General features: G+C 42.9%; 1 protein-coding gene across 1 annotated transcript in view; it reads left to right on the top strand.

Moving 5' to 3' along the window:
- Positions 1-15,114, top strand: part of LOC120913478 (mucin-2-like) — a 33,558-nt gene extending 18,444 nt beyond the window's left edge. Inside the window, exons 2-4 of the mRNA XM_040323442.1 lie at positions 6,188-8,803; positions 10,523-10,608; positions 14,347-15,114. Of these exons, the coding sequence (XP_040179376.1) occupies positions 6,188-8,803; positions 10,523-10,608; positions 14,347-14,550 (2,906 nt within the window). The 3' untranslated portion in view covers positions 14,551-15,114. The remainder of the gene's footprint in view (positions 1-6,187; positions 8,804-10,522; positions 10,609-14,346) is intronic.
- Positions 15,115-15,412: the final 298 nt, after the last annotated feature.

Raw genomic sequence — 15,412 nt, 5'->3', positions numbered from 1 at the left:
AGGGCCAACTGGGGTGTACAACCCTGCCATATAAATTTTAGGAACAGGCTGTTGAAGGCTGAGAAGAAAGATCTGGGTAGTGCTATAGGTACCATCTGAAGGTAATAAAAGAGAGGAAATGGGGAGGGGGAATAGCCTAAGGGGAGGCTAGTTAGAAAGGGGTTACTTTTAGCAACAATTGATGATCTAAACAAGAGTATGATACAAATTATTTTTATTCCCATATCAAAATAGTATAAAAAGTGCAGTTATTATAGAAAAATTGGAATCATTTAAAAGAAATAGATTACCATGGACATAAATGACAGACAGGACTCACATGCATCCGAGATGCAGCTACGCCACTAAGCATGGCGAAACGCATCGACATCATCACCCTGCGCAGTCACGTGATGCCCCCCGTGAGTGAGACGGACGAGAGTTAGTGAAGGAGCCACAGATCGCGGAAATGCAGTAGCCCAAAGCAATATCCCCGTCATAGGGATTGGATCCACACTACAGTGGAAACTCGTCACTGGTAACATGAAATTGGTGGATACACAGCCAAGACTGGTTGCGAACTGCGATATACCTTGTCATCTCTGCACTCACCTGCCTGGCAAATTCATCACTACTGTGGGGTGCGCACGTCTCTCCACTATGAATAGCTGCCTTAGTAGTGAACCGGCAAGTATAAGAGTGACAACAAGCAAAACGTCTGTAACGTATTAACTCCATCACTTATTACAGTTACTGATTACCAACCTAATTTTGGCATTACGTATACCACCATTACTTCCAGTGTAATACCCACCTTGTTTGTCCAACCATACCTGGGTAAAAGCATTTCTTTCCCAGCTATTTGCGATAGAACTGTCATTGCATGGCTAAGGCAAGCTAAATTGATGAACCAGATCCAACACCAAATAGAGGATATTAACGGATCCAACGGTAACCTTTAACCGGGACTGTTTAATTAACAATACTAACGATCTTCCTGTAGAACTGCTTGATTTATTTCCAGCTTATTCTTCCGCTTTCTGACAACTAGGACTACCAACTAACAACATGGTTTAACCAGTGCACGCACACGGCCTTTACTCTTATTACCAAGATAAGGCAATCTAGGAAGCCCTTTAACCAATTATTACTGCTCCTTCTCTTCCTTTCCCCCTCCCTCACACACTGGGTCCAGCCACTAGTGAAAGAACCCATTGGCTCTGTTAAAGGAGGGGATATCATGTAATATTTCTTGAACTTACTAACCGCCCCCCCCCCCCCCTTACATTTTTTTGACAGTCAAATTTACGAATCCACAATTGGATGGTGTGCATATAAACTGTGGCTGAATCAATCACGTCCGGACTAGTGCTTTGTCTATGTTTTGTAACATGTGAGTCCTGTCTGTCATTTATGTCATGGTAATCTATTTATTTTAAATGATTCCAATTTTTCTATAATAACTGCACTTTTTATACTATTTTGATACTGGAATAAAATTAATTTGTATCATACTCTTGTTCAGATCATCAATTGTTGCTAAAAGTAACCCCTTTCTAACTAGCCTCCCCTTAGGCTATTCCCCCTCCCCATTTCCTCCCTTTAATAGCCATACATATTGGTTACAGAAACAAAACCCAACAGGGTACATGATCAATTATAGGCATCTATACTGATTACCTATATACCAGTGGTTAACTTGCCTTCCTTTCCCCCCAATTTTTCCCTTATATTTTTTATACCATCTGAAGGTAGAAAAGAATTCTCGACGGAACATTAATTTTCAAGATACTGACTTGGCCCATCCATGAGAAGGTGGTACAGTCCCATTGCAAAAGATGTGCTTTAATCTTGTTGAGCAAAGGGGCAAAGTTGCACATGTATAGTTGTGTAAATTCAGCTGGGAGGTAAATGCCCAAATATTTTAAGTAGGAGTCACACCACGTGAAGGAGAAGGAGGCCTGTAGTTGGGAGCACATCTCAGGAGGAATAGTAAGGGGAAGGATCTCCGACTTACTATAGTTGATTTTAAAGTTGGAGAAAGAATGGAATAGCCGGAGTTCCGCTATAATGTTAGGAAGGGAGATCAGCAGGTCCGTAAAGTAAAATAGAACGTCATCAGCGTACGCTGATAGTTTATGTTCCGTCCCCCTCACTGTGAACCCCTTGATATTAGGATTGGACCGTATCATATTGAGCAGCGGTTCCAGGGTGAGAAAGCATCCCATTTACCTTAACCTGGGCTTCTGGGGAACTGTATAAGGAACCTATCCACCTGAGCATATGGTATGTCCTAGGCTCAATCTGGATAGCATTGCCTGAAGATAGGCAAAGTCCACCTTGTCGAAAGCCTTTTCGGCATCTGTGGCTAATAAGAGACAGGGTCTGGGCTGGGCCCCTGCAGGTTTGCCCAGTGAATCAATTGGATGTCTCGATTGGAGTTATCCCTAGCATCCGTCCCACCGTTATAAATTCCGTCTGGTCCGGGTGAATTACCACCGATAGGACGGGTTTTAGTAGATTCGCCAAGACCTTTGCTAAGATCGGTATTCAACAATGAGATCGGGCCTATAGCTGCTGGGAGTGGATGAGTCCTTTCCTTCCTTCGGGAAAACAGCAATATGCGCTAGCAGTGCCTCTTTTGGAAAGGAAGTGTCTGACGCTAGGGCATTAAAGTATGTGCACATGCGATCGGACAGGAGGGGTGAAAATTTGCAGTAGTAAGCATCGGTGAACCCATCCAGGCCAGGACTCTTGCCCAGCGGAAGGTCTTTAATAACTGCTTCAATATCTGTTACAGCTATAGGCCTGTCAAGCTGCTCACTAAGTTGTGTCGACAGTTGGGGGGGCTACTGCATCTTCTAAATATTGTGAAATGCTTTCTGTTTTCTGTAAAGGCGTATGAAGCAGGGAGCTGGTAAAGTTGGGCACCGAAAGGTGTCCGCAATTTTGGAGGACAGTACCGTTTGGGAGCCTGAGGCAGTTTGCAGCTTATGAACGTGTTCCGACGTACATTGTTGTTTAAGGGCCCTGACCAGTAGTCTCCCACATTTGTTTCCAACCTCATAAAATTTATGAGAAACATATCTCAGTCTATCCCATGTATGCGTTTCTAACAAAGTGGAAGCTTTTCCTTAAGAGACGCAAGCTGCACATTTAGGGATGGTGTCATTTGGCATTTGTGTTTAAGTTCCACGGTGTGTAATTGGGCCAGTAGGGACTTAAGTTCCCCATTGCGTGCCTTTTTAAGCCTGGATCCCTGGGAGATGAGTTAATTTCAGATTACGGCCTTATGTCCCTCCCATACAGATGCCATCCCTGTCTCCTCCGTCATATTCTCTTTGAAATATAAAGAAATGGTGTCGGAGACCTGCTTTTGTGTCACTGCATCATCTAGCAGGTTTTCGTTTAATTGTCGTGTCCATTGACGGGCATACGGAAATAGAGGAGCTAGGGATACGAAGATGGATGCATGGTCAGAGTTTGACAGTGATCCAATCGATGCACCGGAGAACCAATCCAAAAGGCATTGGTCCACCAATAAGAGATCTATCCACGTATACATGTTATGTGTGGTGGAATAGTAACTAAAGTCTTTTACGGTGGGGTGAAGCAGTCTCCAGCAGTCGACCAGATGATTAGCATGTAGGGTCTTACGGAACCGTTTAAGAAAGGCAAACAAGTGTGTAGAACGACCAGAGGAGGTATCCAACTGCGGGTCAGGGCAGACATTAAAGTGCCTTTTAAGAAGACAAATCTGTCTTCTGGATCCGCATAGTGGTCCAGGGGAACGAAAGGGGAATGTTTATGTATCGCAACCACCACTCCACCAGATATAGGTTGGGGTGAGTTGCTGAGATACCATTGGTTGTACAGGTGTGTGGGGAGTGCTGATGCGCAAAATAAACAAACAATAAATCATCAAATAAATGAAGCAAAATGTGCACAATTCATATCTTTTCAAAAAAGTCCTCTTATAATTTTCAAATGAATAAATTATTTGTGATGGTGCTTCAAATAAATCCACAGTGACATCCAACAAGTGCTCCCCCCGATGTGACCGCACAACTAAGTTTGGTCTACAACACAGTTGAACCACCTCTGGGCTCTTTGATAAGTGGAATTTGCAGATTCTTAAGTTGTTCAATGGTGCTGTCCTCAATACATGTATGAAAAAATAGGCTGGGATAGTGTTTTATTGTTTAAAATCACCATTTATTAATAGACAAATGTTCATGGTACTCACACCTTCTGGGTGTTTACAGCACACCACTCTACAACAGACAGATATATATAATCCAGTATGTCTATGTGTCCGTTTTGGTCATTAACAGTTTCTGTGTTGCTTGCTGTACCACTCTGTCCCCTCCTCAACCTGTGTCGACACAGGGATATGATGTGTCTTCCTCAGGGGGATAAATGATAATGATTTATCCCCCTGAGGAAGCATTTATGAATTAATGCTCACTGATGTTTGCTTTTATAGCACAGCACATTATTTTGGTTTATGATACATTGGGCACAAATATATGGGAGTATGATTAGTGCCAGCAGCTTAAAATCTCTGCATAGTTTATTGATATTGTTTGTTTATTGAGATATATATATTTATATATACATATATATAGTTGTGATATCTAGTTGTGATAATCTCTGTTAGCTCACAAGATTTTTATTTTCAGTGGTTAAAATTTAACAATTTTCTTTTCACCTTTATTACATTTCTGAAACAAATCTTTAATTTTAAACCTCAATATCATCACAACATTTATATTATTTTTGTTATGGAAGTGTTTATTTGTTAGCTGGTGGATGGAAGGGGGAAATACTTACTGTACATAGGTACATCGGAGTTGTAGGTAGGAGGTGGAGCAGTGACAGCAGCTTTGCAGAACATCAGTCTTCTTAAAAATAGTGACTCCATTTGTATGGCATGCAGGCATATAGAAGAGCAGGAGTGAGAGGAAAAACAATGTACAGTAGTATGTATTGCTTTGCAAACATTTTGTCAGATAAGATAATATTTGTGTTGTATATTTAGCCCTATATTTGTAGCAGTTGTAAACCTTCTGTCATATAAATATATATATATATATATATATATATATATATATATATATATATATATATATATATATATATATATATATATTGTGTGTACAGTATATTTTAATAACCATTTATTAAGTTTGTTTGTTTGTTATGGGTACAAGAAAATGGACTTTGTAGGCATTAATTGTAAAAAATTCACAAGTATATTTATTAACAACTTTGATAAAAAAAAAGTTAAAAAAGAACAAAAGCACAAAATTAAAAAACTGTAGTAGAAGACTACAGTAACAACACGTTATTCCAAGTCGCTTCTTCATGGGTTAACAAGAATTTGCGTTTGGTAGTGCGGCTTGGTTAAAGGTAATATTAACAACTGTTAATTAGGTGGTCTGCCGCACCATCTATGGCAACACCTCTTTACCCGGACGTACCTGCAGCCCCTTCTTATTTGTGGTGTTCTTTTACAGTAACTGCCTGCATCACAACTTTTTTACTTATATGCCAAACACCAGGCCTATCTCTAAGGACTCCTGGCATTCCTTTATGGTTTTAAATGGCTAAAACTTCCTGACACTATTACTGTTGCTTTGCACATCACATTATGACTGGTTTATAGACAGAACTTTTTCAGTAACATATGGATTAAGGTGCATCTTGAGGTTATAGCGGCAGACCACCTAATCATCAGTTGTTAAAATTACCTTTAACCAAGACGCACTACCAAACACAAATTCTTATTAGCTCCTGAAGAAGCGACAACACGCGAAACATGTCGAGTTAACAATGTTATCTATTATGGTCTCACATGCTCTTTGCAACATGTGATGACAACTTTGACCTTTATTTGAATAACTTGTTGTTATTGTAGTCTTCTACTAACGTTTTTTTTATTTTTGTGATTTTGTTCTTTTTTTAACTTTTTGTATCCAACTTGTTAATAATTATATTTGTAAATTTTTTACAATTGATGCCTACAAATTCCATTTTCTTGCACCCATAACATACAATCCAGTATTTTTGGGACATGGCATTGCGCTATCTCAGACACCCACAGTCCATCCTGTGCTGGTGTTTTATTGACCATTCATTTGATAAACATTACCGTAGCACTAATTTATAAATATATAACTAAATATCTTTTTATATATATATGCAGATGCTGAGACCACAACCCCTGCTGTAAGCACTCCAACCCCTGTCGGAAGCACCACAACCCCTGCTGAAAGCACCACAACTGCTGCTTTAAGTACTACAACCCCTGCCGTAAGCACTACAACCCCTGCTATAAGCACTACAACCCCTGCCGAAAGCACTACAACTCCTGCTGTAAGCACCACAACCCCTGCTGTAAGCACTCCAACCCCTGCCGGAAGCACCACAACCCCTGCTGAAAGCACCACATCTACTGCTTTAAGTACTACAACCCCTGCCGTAAGCACTACAACCCCTGCTATAAGCACTACAACCCCTGCCGAAAGCACTACAACTCCTGCTGTAAGCACCACAACCCCTGCTGTAAGCACTCCAACCCCTGCCGGAAGCACCACAACCCCTGCTGGAAGCACTACAACCCCTGCTGGAAGCACTACAACCCCTGCCGGAAGCACTACAACCCCTGCTGCAAGCACTACAACCACTGCTGTAAGCACCACAACCCCTGCTGTAAGCACTACAACCCCTGCTGGAAGCACTACAACTCCTGCCGGAAGCACCACAACCCCTGCTGTAAGCACTGCAACCCCTGCTGGAAGCACTACAACCCCTGCCGTAAGCACCACAACCCCTGCTGTAAGCACTACAACCCCTGCTGTAAGCACTACAACCCCTGCCGGAAGCACTACAACTCCTGCCGGAATCACTACAACCCCTGCTGTAAGCACTACAACCCCTGCCGGAAGCACTACAACCCCTGCTGTAAGCACCACAACCCCTGTAGTAAGTACTACAACCCCTACCGAAAGCACTACAACTCCTGCCGGAAGCACTACAGCCACTACCGGAAGCACCACAACCCCTGCTGTAAGCACTCCAACCCCTGCTGGAAGCACTACAACCCCTGCCGGAAGCACTACAACCCCTGCTGTAAGCACTACAACCACTGCTGTAAGCACTACAACCCCTGCCGGAAGCACCACAACCCCTGCTGTAAGCACTACAACCCCTGCTGGAAGCACTACAACTCCTGCCGGAAGCACCACAACCCCTGCCGTAAGCACTACAACCCCTGCTGTAAGCACTACAACCCCTGCCGGAAGCACTACAACCCCTGCTGTAAGCACCACAACCCCTGCAGTAAGTACTACAACCCCTACCGAAAGCACTACAACTCCTACCGTAAGCACTACAACCCCTGCAGTAAGCACTACAACACCTGCCGGAAGCACTACAACTCCTGCCGGAAGCACCACAACCCCTGCAGTAAGCACTACAACCCCTGCTGGAAGCACTACAACCCCTGCTGGAAGCACTACAACCCCTGCCGGAAGCACTACAACCCCTGCTGTAAGCACTACAACCACTGCTGTAAGCACTACAACCCCTGCCGGAAGCACCACAACCCCTGCTGTAAGCACTACAACCCCTGCTGGAAGCACTACAACTCCTGCCGGAAGCACCACAACCCCTGCCGTAAGCACTACAACCCCTGCTGTAAGCACTACAACCCCTGCCGGAAGCACCACAACCCCTGCAGTAAGTACTACAACCCCTACCGAAAGCACTACAACTCCTGCCGTAAGCACTACAACTCCTGCCGGAAGCACTACAACCCCTGCCGGAAGCACCACAACCCCTGCTGGAAGCACTACAACCCCTGCTGGAAGCACCACAACCCCTGGTGGAAGCACCACAACCCCTGCCGGAAGCACTACAACCCCTGCTGGAAGCACTACAACCCCTGGTGGAAGCACCACAACCCCTGCTGGAAGCACCACACCTAACACTGGAAGCACTACACCCCCTGCCGGAAGCACTACAACCCCTGCTGGAAGCACTACAACCCCTGCCGGAAGCACCACAACCCCTGCCGGAAGCACTACAACCCCTGCCGGAAGCACTACAACCCCTGCTGGAAGCACTACAACCCCTGGTGGAAGCACCACAACCCCTGCTGGAAGCACCACACCTAACACTGGAAGCACTACACCCCCTGCCGGAAGCACTACAACCCCTGCTGGAAGCACTACAACCCCTGCCGGAAGCACCACAACCCCTGGTGGAAGCACCACAACCCCTGCTGGAAGCACCACACCTAACACTGGAAGCACTACACCCCCTGCCGGAAGCACTACAACCCCTGCTGGAAGCACTACAACCCCTGCCGGAAGCACCACAACCCCTGCCGGAAGCACTACAACCCCTGCCGGAAGCACTACAACCCCTGCTGGAAGCACTACAACCCCTGGTGGAAGCACCACAACCCCTTCTGGAAGCACCACACCTAACACTGGAAGCACTACACCCCCTGCCGGAAGCACTACAACCCCTGCTGGAAGCACTACAACCCCTGCCGGAAGCACCACAACCCCTGCCGGAAGCACTACAACCCCTGCCGGAAGCACCACAACCCCTGCTGGAAGCACTACAACCCCTCCTGGAAGCACCACAACCCCTGCTGGAAGCACCACAACCCCTGCCGGAAGCACTACAACCCCTGCTGGAAGCACCACAACCCCTGCCGGAAGTACCACAACCCCTAATGGAGTGACCTCAACCCCTGGTGGGAGCGCCACAACCACAATTTCTGGTGGAGATGCCCTAGCACTAAACACTGGTAAGTATATTTTGCTCTGTGCTGTAACAAAAGTGAAATTTGCCAGTAAAAGCTGTAATTTGCAATTAAAAAAAATTATTAAATATTAATAATAAGTAATGACACAAAAGGTTTGCTTAAATCTTTTTCCCTCTTCCTTCTTCTTCTTTTTCGTTTTTCTTCTTTCTTCTTTTTCTTCTTCCTCCTTTCCACTGAAAGTAAATTACTATCATTATTAATAAAAATAGAAATAATAATAATAATATGCAAGGATGCATTAGTCTCAGTTTTTCTTCCCAAGTTGAATTACTTATTATATGGAAATATATGTTATCTTTTCTTACTGTCATGAAGAAAAGTTTCAAATTTTCGGTTAAAATACACAGCAATCTTTGATTTTAAATGCCACAAAATATTTATAAAATAAAACAAAGGCGGATCATAGCGGGCCACTCATTGACTCCTATGGGCAAGCAGATGTCAGCGAAGATGTGTCCGCTGACACCTGTCTGCCATCCGATCCTCTAAAATAAGACTATGGCGGATCAGTTCAAATGAGATCTGAAGGAAACAATATTTTTACCTTTTTGCTATACCGTATTTGCCGGCGTATAAGACGACTCGGCATATAAGACGACCCCCTAATATACTGCTAAAAACGGTGGTTTTGTGGTCTACTCACCTTATTAGACGACCCCCTTCTGCGGTAGTAATTCTTTTAAAACGTAGAGGCCTCAGCCGCCGCCGGGTGCTTTGTAAGGCTGTTTGTAATGCCTTTTAAAAACGAAAATGCCGCCGCTGGGTGCTGTATGTAGTCTGTATATGCGCCGCTCAGCCAATCCCGATGCACTGTGTTGATGACAGAGCATGCTAAGCCTGCTCGAATTGTTAGAGGTTATTACTCCAATCCAAGCAGGCTTAGCATGCTCTGTCATCAACAGAGTGCATCGGGATTGGCTGAGCGGCGCAGAATACAGAGTTACAGAGCGCCCAGCTGGCTGATATCGAGCGAGCCGCTGCTTAATCCGGCGTATAAGACGACCCCCGGTTTTTGGCTGTGTAATTCCGATGTAAAAGTCTAGCAACAATAGCTGAATTCAAGCCAAAGCTGTGTGCAGTACCGCATTTGGCCTGAGGTGGGGGAGGCGCCGGAGCCGTTCAGAAATGCTCGGAAAGACTAGGAAATACTCGGTTCCCGAGCCTTTCTGAGGTTTACCGAGGTCAGCCGAGCTGTCCTCTGGCCTTTCTTTCCTCTGACCATATGCGGTATTGCATGCCATTGAAATCAATGCGGAACAAATTATTTTCGTTTCCATTGACTTCAATGGGGAAACTCGCTTTGATATGCGAGTACGTTGGATTACAAACATTCTCCTGGAATGGATTATGCTCATAATTTGAGGTTCCACTGTAGTTTGGAGAACTCTGTATGATCATAAGTGCTTTAATAATTAGAAGAACTTAATAATTTTTTCCTCCATGATAGCCCTTATAATCCGATTCTTATATAGGTTTTTTAGCAGACCATCAAATAAGGGTCTTGATCTAGTCATTGATCACCGCCCTAACAAGGGCTGTAAAAAAAATTGTAGGAGATTACAGCAGATCCAAGTAATCCTGCAAAGCCAAGGACACAGACAGATGTTTTACTTCTTGTCATAGAGTTGTTCAAAACATAACCCAGTGACCCGTAATGAATATACAATATAATAACATTTTTCTAATGTTTTTTTTTTCTAGGTATACAAGATAATTTCTGGAAGATTATCCTCATATGTTTGGGATCCATTCTAGCCTTTGCACTGTTTGCTTTTGCTGTATTTAAGGTAAGCATCATTTTTTTTTCATAAATAGAAAATGTTTTCACATAGGTAATCTCTCGAATCCACTAGATATTATACAGAACAAAATGCATAGTAATTTTGGAGATTTTTTCTATATTAATTCATTATATAGACCAAAAATATAAAAATAAGAACATTTCTACTTTTGTTTTAAATCAGATAAATAGAAAATGCTGTATAACAATCCCAACAGCAATTCAAAGATCTCTTATACACATAGGGCCAGATTCACATAGAATTGCCGTGGCGCAGCGTATCAGAGATACGCTATGCCGCCGTATCTTACCTGGCTCTAAGTCGAATCCAGGAATATTTTGCGCCGTAAGTTACGGCGGCGTAGTGTATTTCTCGGCGCGTATTTCAAATTGGGTGGGTAGGGGGCGTGATTCATTTAAATGTGTTTCGAAATTTCCCGCCGAGCTTTGCGCGAAATGACGTCGCACCGACGTCATTTTTTGAACTTAGACGTGAGTTACGTCCTTCCTATTCACGGACGACTTACGCAAAAAAAAAATTCAAAATTCGATGCGGGAACGACGGCCATACTTTAACATGGCAAGTCTATCTATACGCCACGAAATAACAGCTTTAACTATACGCCGGGAAAAGCAGACTAGCGACGACGTAAGAGAATACGACGGCCGCGCGTACCTTCGTAGATCGACGGAAAAAGCTAATTAGCATACCCGACGCGGAAAACTACGCAAACTCCACCCAGCGGGCGCCAAAGTATTGCACCTACGATCCGAAGGCGTACGAAGCCGTACGCCTGTCGGATCGAAGCCAGAAGCCGTCGTATCTTGGTTTGAGGATTCAAACTAAAGATACAACGCGGCAAATTTGAAAGTACGCCGGTGTATCAGTAGATACGCCGGCGTACTTGCTCTGAGAATCTGGCCCATAGAATTAACTCCCAGTACATCAAAACGCATAAGGCATGTTCTTTTATTCACTGTGTTTTTTGCTGCCAGCAAAGAATCTTGAAACCTTTAGGACAGCTCGCTTACACCTATTTGCTTTGCTGTGCTACTGCAGGCTTTTTATGGTGTGCTACTGCAGCCTCGTTATGGAAATGCATTGGATTGAAACATAAAGTAATAGCACATCAACACATAGCACAATGCTTGGTGTGCTATTGTGCTTTTTGGTGACACACACATTTTTACTGTATGAATAAGTCCTTAGTGTACTCACTCAGTGGCCCCTGGAGAAGCCTGTTTATAGGGATAAGTGAAGTCACAGTCAGGGGTCAGGTTTGGAGACCAGTAGCTAAAGTAGTGTGAAATTTGTCAGTTTTTTATCCTGTACCCTGCTGTGGTCAGTACTTTTGTGATTTTGCACAATAAAGGCATTTTTATTGGAGTGCGGCTGTCCAGACCTTCCCTATTCTAATAGTTAAAGTAGTAAAGAGGCTCTCATCAACCATCAGGATAGGTGTAGAAGCAAGTCACTCTGGAAGATGATCCAAAATCACCCAAGGTGCTCCAGAGCACCTTGAGCTCCTGATGTAGCAGATGGGTTTTACTGTGTGTAAGTGCCAAGTTGTGGTCCTCAAGATTGTCCCACCAGGAGGTGAGCAAGCTGGGGTTAAGTAGCAGAAGTAGTAGGTAGACATCAAGCGGAAGTGTAGTCGAGGAACAAGCCAAAGGTCAGTTAATAATGGTAGCGCAGATATGGATGGCAGCAGGAGTGACAAGAGCAAGATATTGTCTGAAGAGAGCACAATATACTGGCAAAGGAAGTGCAAGGCATGGCTTAACCACTTCAGATCCGTGACAGCTGATCATGTGATGTAAACAAAGTTGGTAATCCACTATTTTAAATATAAAAAAATAGCCAATCTCCAACGGCTGTCAGAGGGACATTGGACATCGGGACCAATGCTCATCTGTGCCACCTGTGCCACCTGCCATTGCACAACAGTGCTGCCTACCAATGACAATCAGCGCCACCCATCAGGGCCCAAAGTTCCGCCCACAGTGACACTCATCAGAACCTACAATGCCAGCTATCAGTGTCACCTACCAGTGCCATCCATCAGTGTCCACTACCAGTGCTCATCAATGTTACCTACCAGTGCCCATCAGTGCCATCTATCAGTGCCTATCAGTGCCCCATCAGTGCCGCATTATCTGTGCCCATCAGTGCCGCCTTATCTGTCCCCATCAGTGCCGCCCTATCTGTACCTATTAGTTCCCACCAGTGCAGCCTATCAGTGCCCACCATTGCTGCCTCCTCATCGCATATCAATGAAGAAGAAAAATTACCTGTTTGTAAAATGATATGACAAACTATGAAACATAATTAAAAAAAAATTCAAAATTTTCCATGTTTTTTTGTTTGTTTAGCAAAAAATAAAAACCCCAGCAGTGATTAAATACCACCAAAAGAAAGCTCTATTTGTGTGAAAAAAAATGATAAAAATTTCATTTGGGTACAGCGTTGTATGACCACGCAATTGTCATTCAAAATGCGTCAGCACTGAAAGCCGAAAATTGGTCTGAGCAGGAGGGGTGTTTAAGTGCCCAGTAAGCAAGTGGTTAAGTAGGAGGTTTGTGAGAGGGACAAAGAATTCAAGGTTCAAGAGAAACAAAACTCAAGGCCAGGTTGTTTAAGAAATCAGGCAGTAAGGTGTCCAGCATCTCAGGTGGCTCAGTAAGAAGAGATAGTACCAGACATAGCAGAGGTTGCAGGTCCTGACACACACCAAACATAAGGTTTACCGATCACACCTTTTTCTTATATTACTATCACAAATCTCTACTGATTTTAATTAAGCAATTGTTTTACACAATGTAGGGACTTTCTTTAGGCTTTTTTTTACATTTAAGACATGAGTGAATATACTGAATGCTTCCACATAAATGTCCAGGCGATAAGAGGTGTTGGACACAATGGATTTGGGTTATATATTCACTGATGAACTTTGAGTTCATTTTATGTACAATGTTTTTTTTTGTTTTGTTTTGTTTTTTGTGTAAGAGGTATTTTCTGATGTTTAGTTCATGGTGGAATTTTTATTGGTGGTGTTATATCAGTCAACTACATACAGTACATAGCTGGAGTCACACAGGGAGAGACAAACTTCCCTCCCCTATCCTAGTTGAATCCCAGTAATAGAATAAACGAGTTTTCTTTTTTTTTTCACAAAAGTTTATTGAGTTTTAAAATACATTACACAATAGAAGCATATGGTGCAAGTATACTGTACATATACAATCAGTTAGATGAAACACAATTAGATGATAAAGGTAAAAATGCAGAAAACACCATAAACCAGATACATAACATACCAAAAATGTTATAAAAAATAGAACAAGACATGTCCATGAAAATATGAAGGTTATAACAAATGCTATATGGGAAGTCCTCTAGAGCACGCTAAATAACAGTTCCTTGCAAATTGAAAAAGGAGCACAGTTGCTTGCAAATTGAAAAAGGAGCGCAGTTGCAGGACCCCATGTCACAGCAATGTAAGAAAAAAGAGGAATGAAATAGGAAAAAGAAAGAGGGGGATAAGGAAGGTAGAGGGAAAGGCAATCCATGGAGCCGGACCAGGTAAAAAGCCAGTTATGAATTCCCATCTACAAAAGAAGAGAACAGTCATGGTTCTTTTCTTTTACTTTTTAGGGGCGTGGAAGTGTTTGAAGCTCTTTCAATGTTTTAGTACTTTCACGCAATTTTTCTATCTCTCATCAACTTCCTTCTTGTTCCCTACAGTGGTTAAAACCAACGTGTGCCACAAGCACTTCATCTTCTTATTGCCCAAACCGTGCCAACCGAGAGGCATGTGTATCTAACCGAAGAGAGGGGGAATACCACACAAATTATCCTTTCTCAATGCACAACAATATGGAGATGGGTGGCGTATCTAATATGGGTGGTCAATATGATGTGAACCCAGTAATATGTCAAAACGATTAGGAGGTTCCTTTTTTTCTATAATTTATAATATTTTAGGACAGTATTTTACAGCCCAACTGAATTATGGTCCTGTATTGATTATGTTATGAACTGCAATTCTGATGCCATAATTTGCAGTCATGTTTAATTACACTGTGCAACTGCTAGAGCAGGGAAGTAAAGATGTAAAGTCTCATACAACAAACAGCAGACCACATGTGGCACTAAATTCTTGCTGCATAATTTTATTAATGGGTACATCACAAGTGATGTCTCCCTTTAAAAATTAAGTATATTTAAATGGAGGCTCTTAGTACAATATTTCTCTGAACATCTATTTCACTAACTTCAGCTGAGCTTTAGGTAATAGGTGCCTATTATTTTTTATAAACAAACATTTAAAAGCCACAGTTTATAGTCACACGGTAATAGAGAGATATACCCAGAATTGCCAAATGTGTAAGGCAGGCCATACATTATGCAAGTTTCATTCCTTCAACTATGGTTTAAAGGAAACAAAATTGTTTGATTACCCCATTAACACAGTCAGTGTTTATGGGGGAATCCCTCCTGTTGAGCTATTGTGTTCTGACAGTGGGAGGTTTCCCTGTCCTTGGAATACAATGATCACTGCTGGTGGCTATAGCTGCCAGCAGTGCTTGGATTTAAAAAAAAACAAGGCAGTGTGGTTGTTCTGAAGTCAATTGATATACTGTATCGACTTCAGTACAACCAGCCTGCCCATAGATGGATTGAAATTCAGCTAGTTCCGTCTGAACAGGCAGCATTTTGCTCCGTCTATGGCCAGCTTAACAGTAAGGATTAATATTGTGATGAACTGTGAGCAGTTCTTTTGATCTATTTATTTAAACAGAATGTATAG

This window comes from Rana temporaria, chromosome 9 (genome assembly GCF_905171775.1).
Source record: "Rana temporaria chromosome 9, aRanTem1.1, whole genome shotgun sequence".
In the NCBI taxonomy this organism is placed as follows: domain Eukaryota; kingdom Metazoa; phylum Chordata; class Amphibia; order Anura; family Ranidae; genus Rana; species Rana temporaria.
Note: the sequence above shows the minus strand (reverse complement) of the source record. Positions and strands in the feature narration are given on the sequence as shown.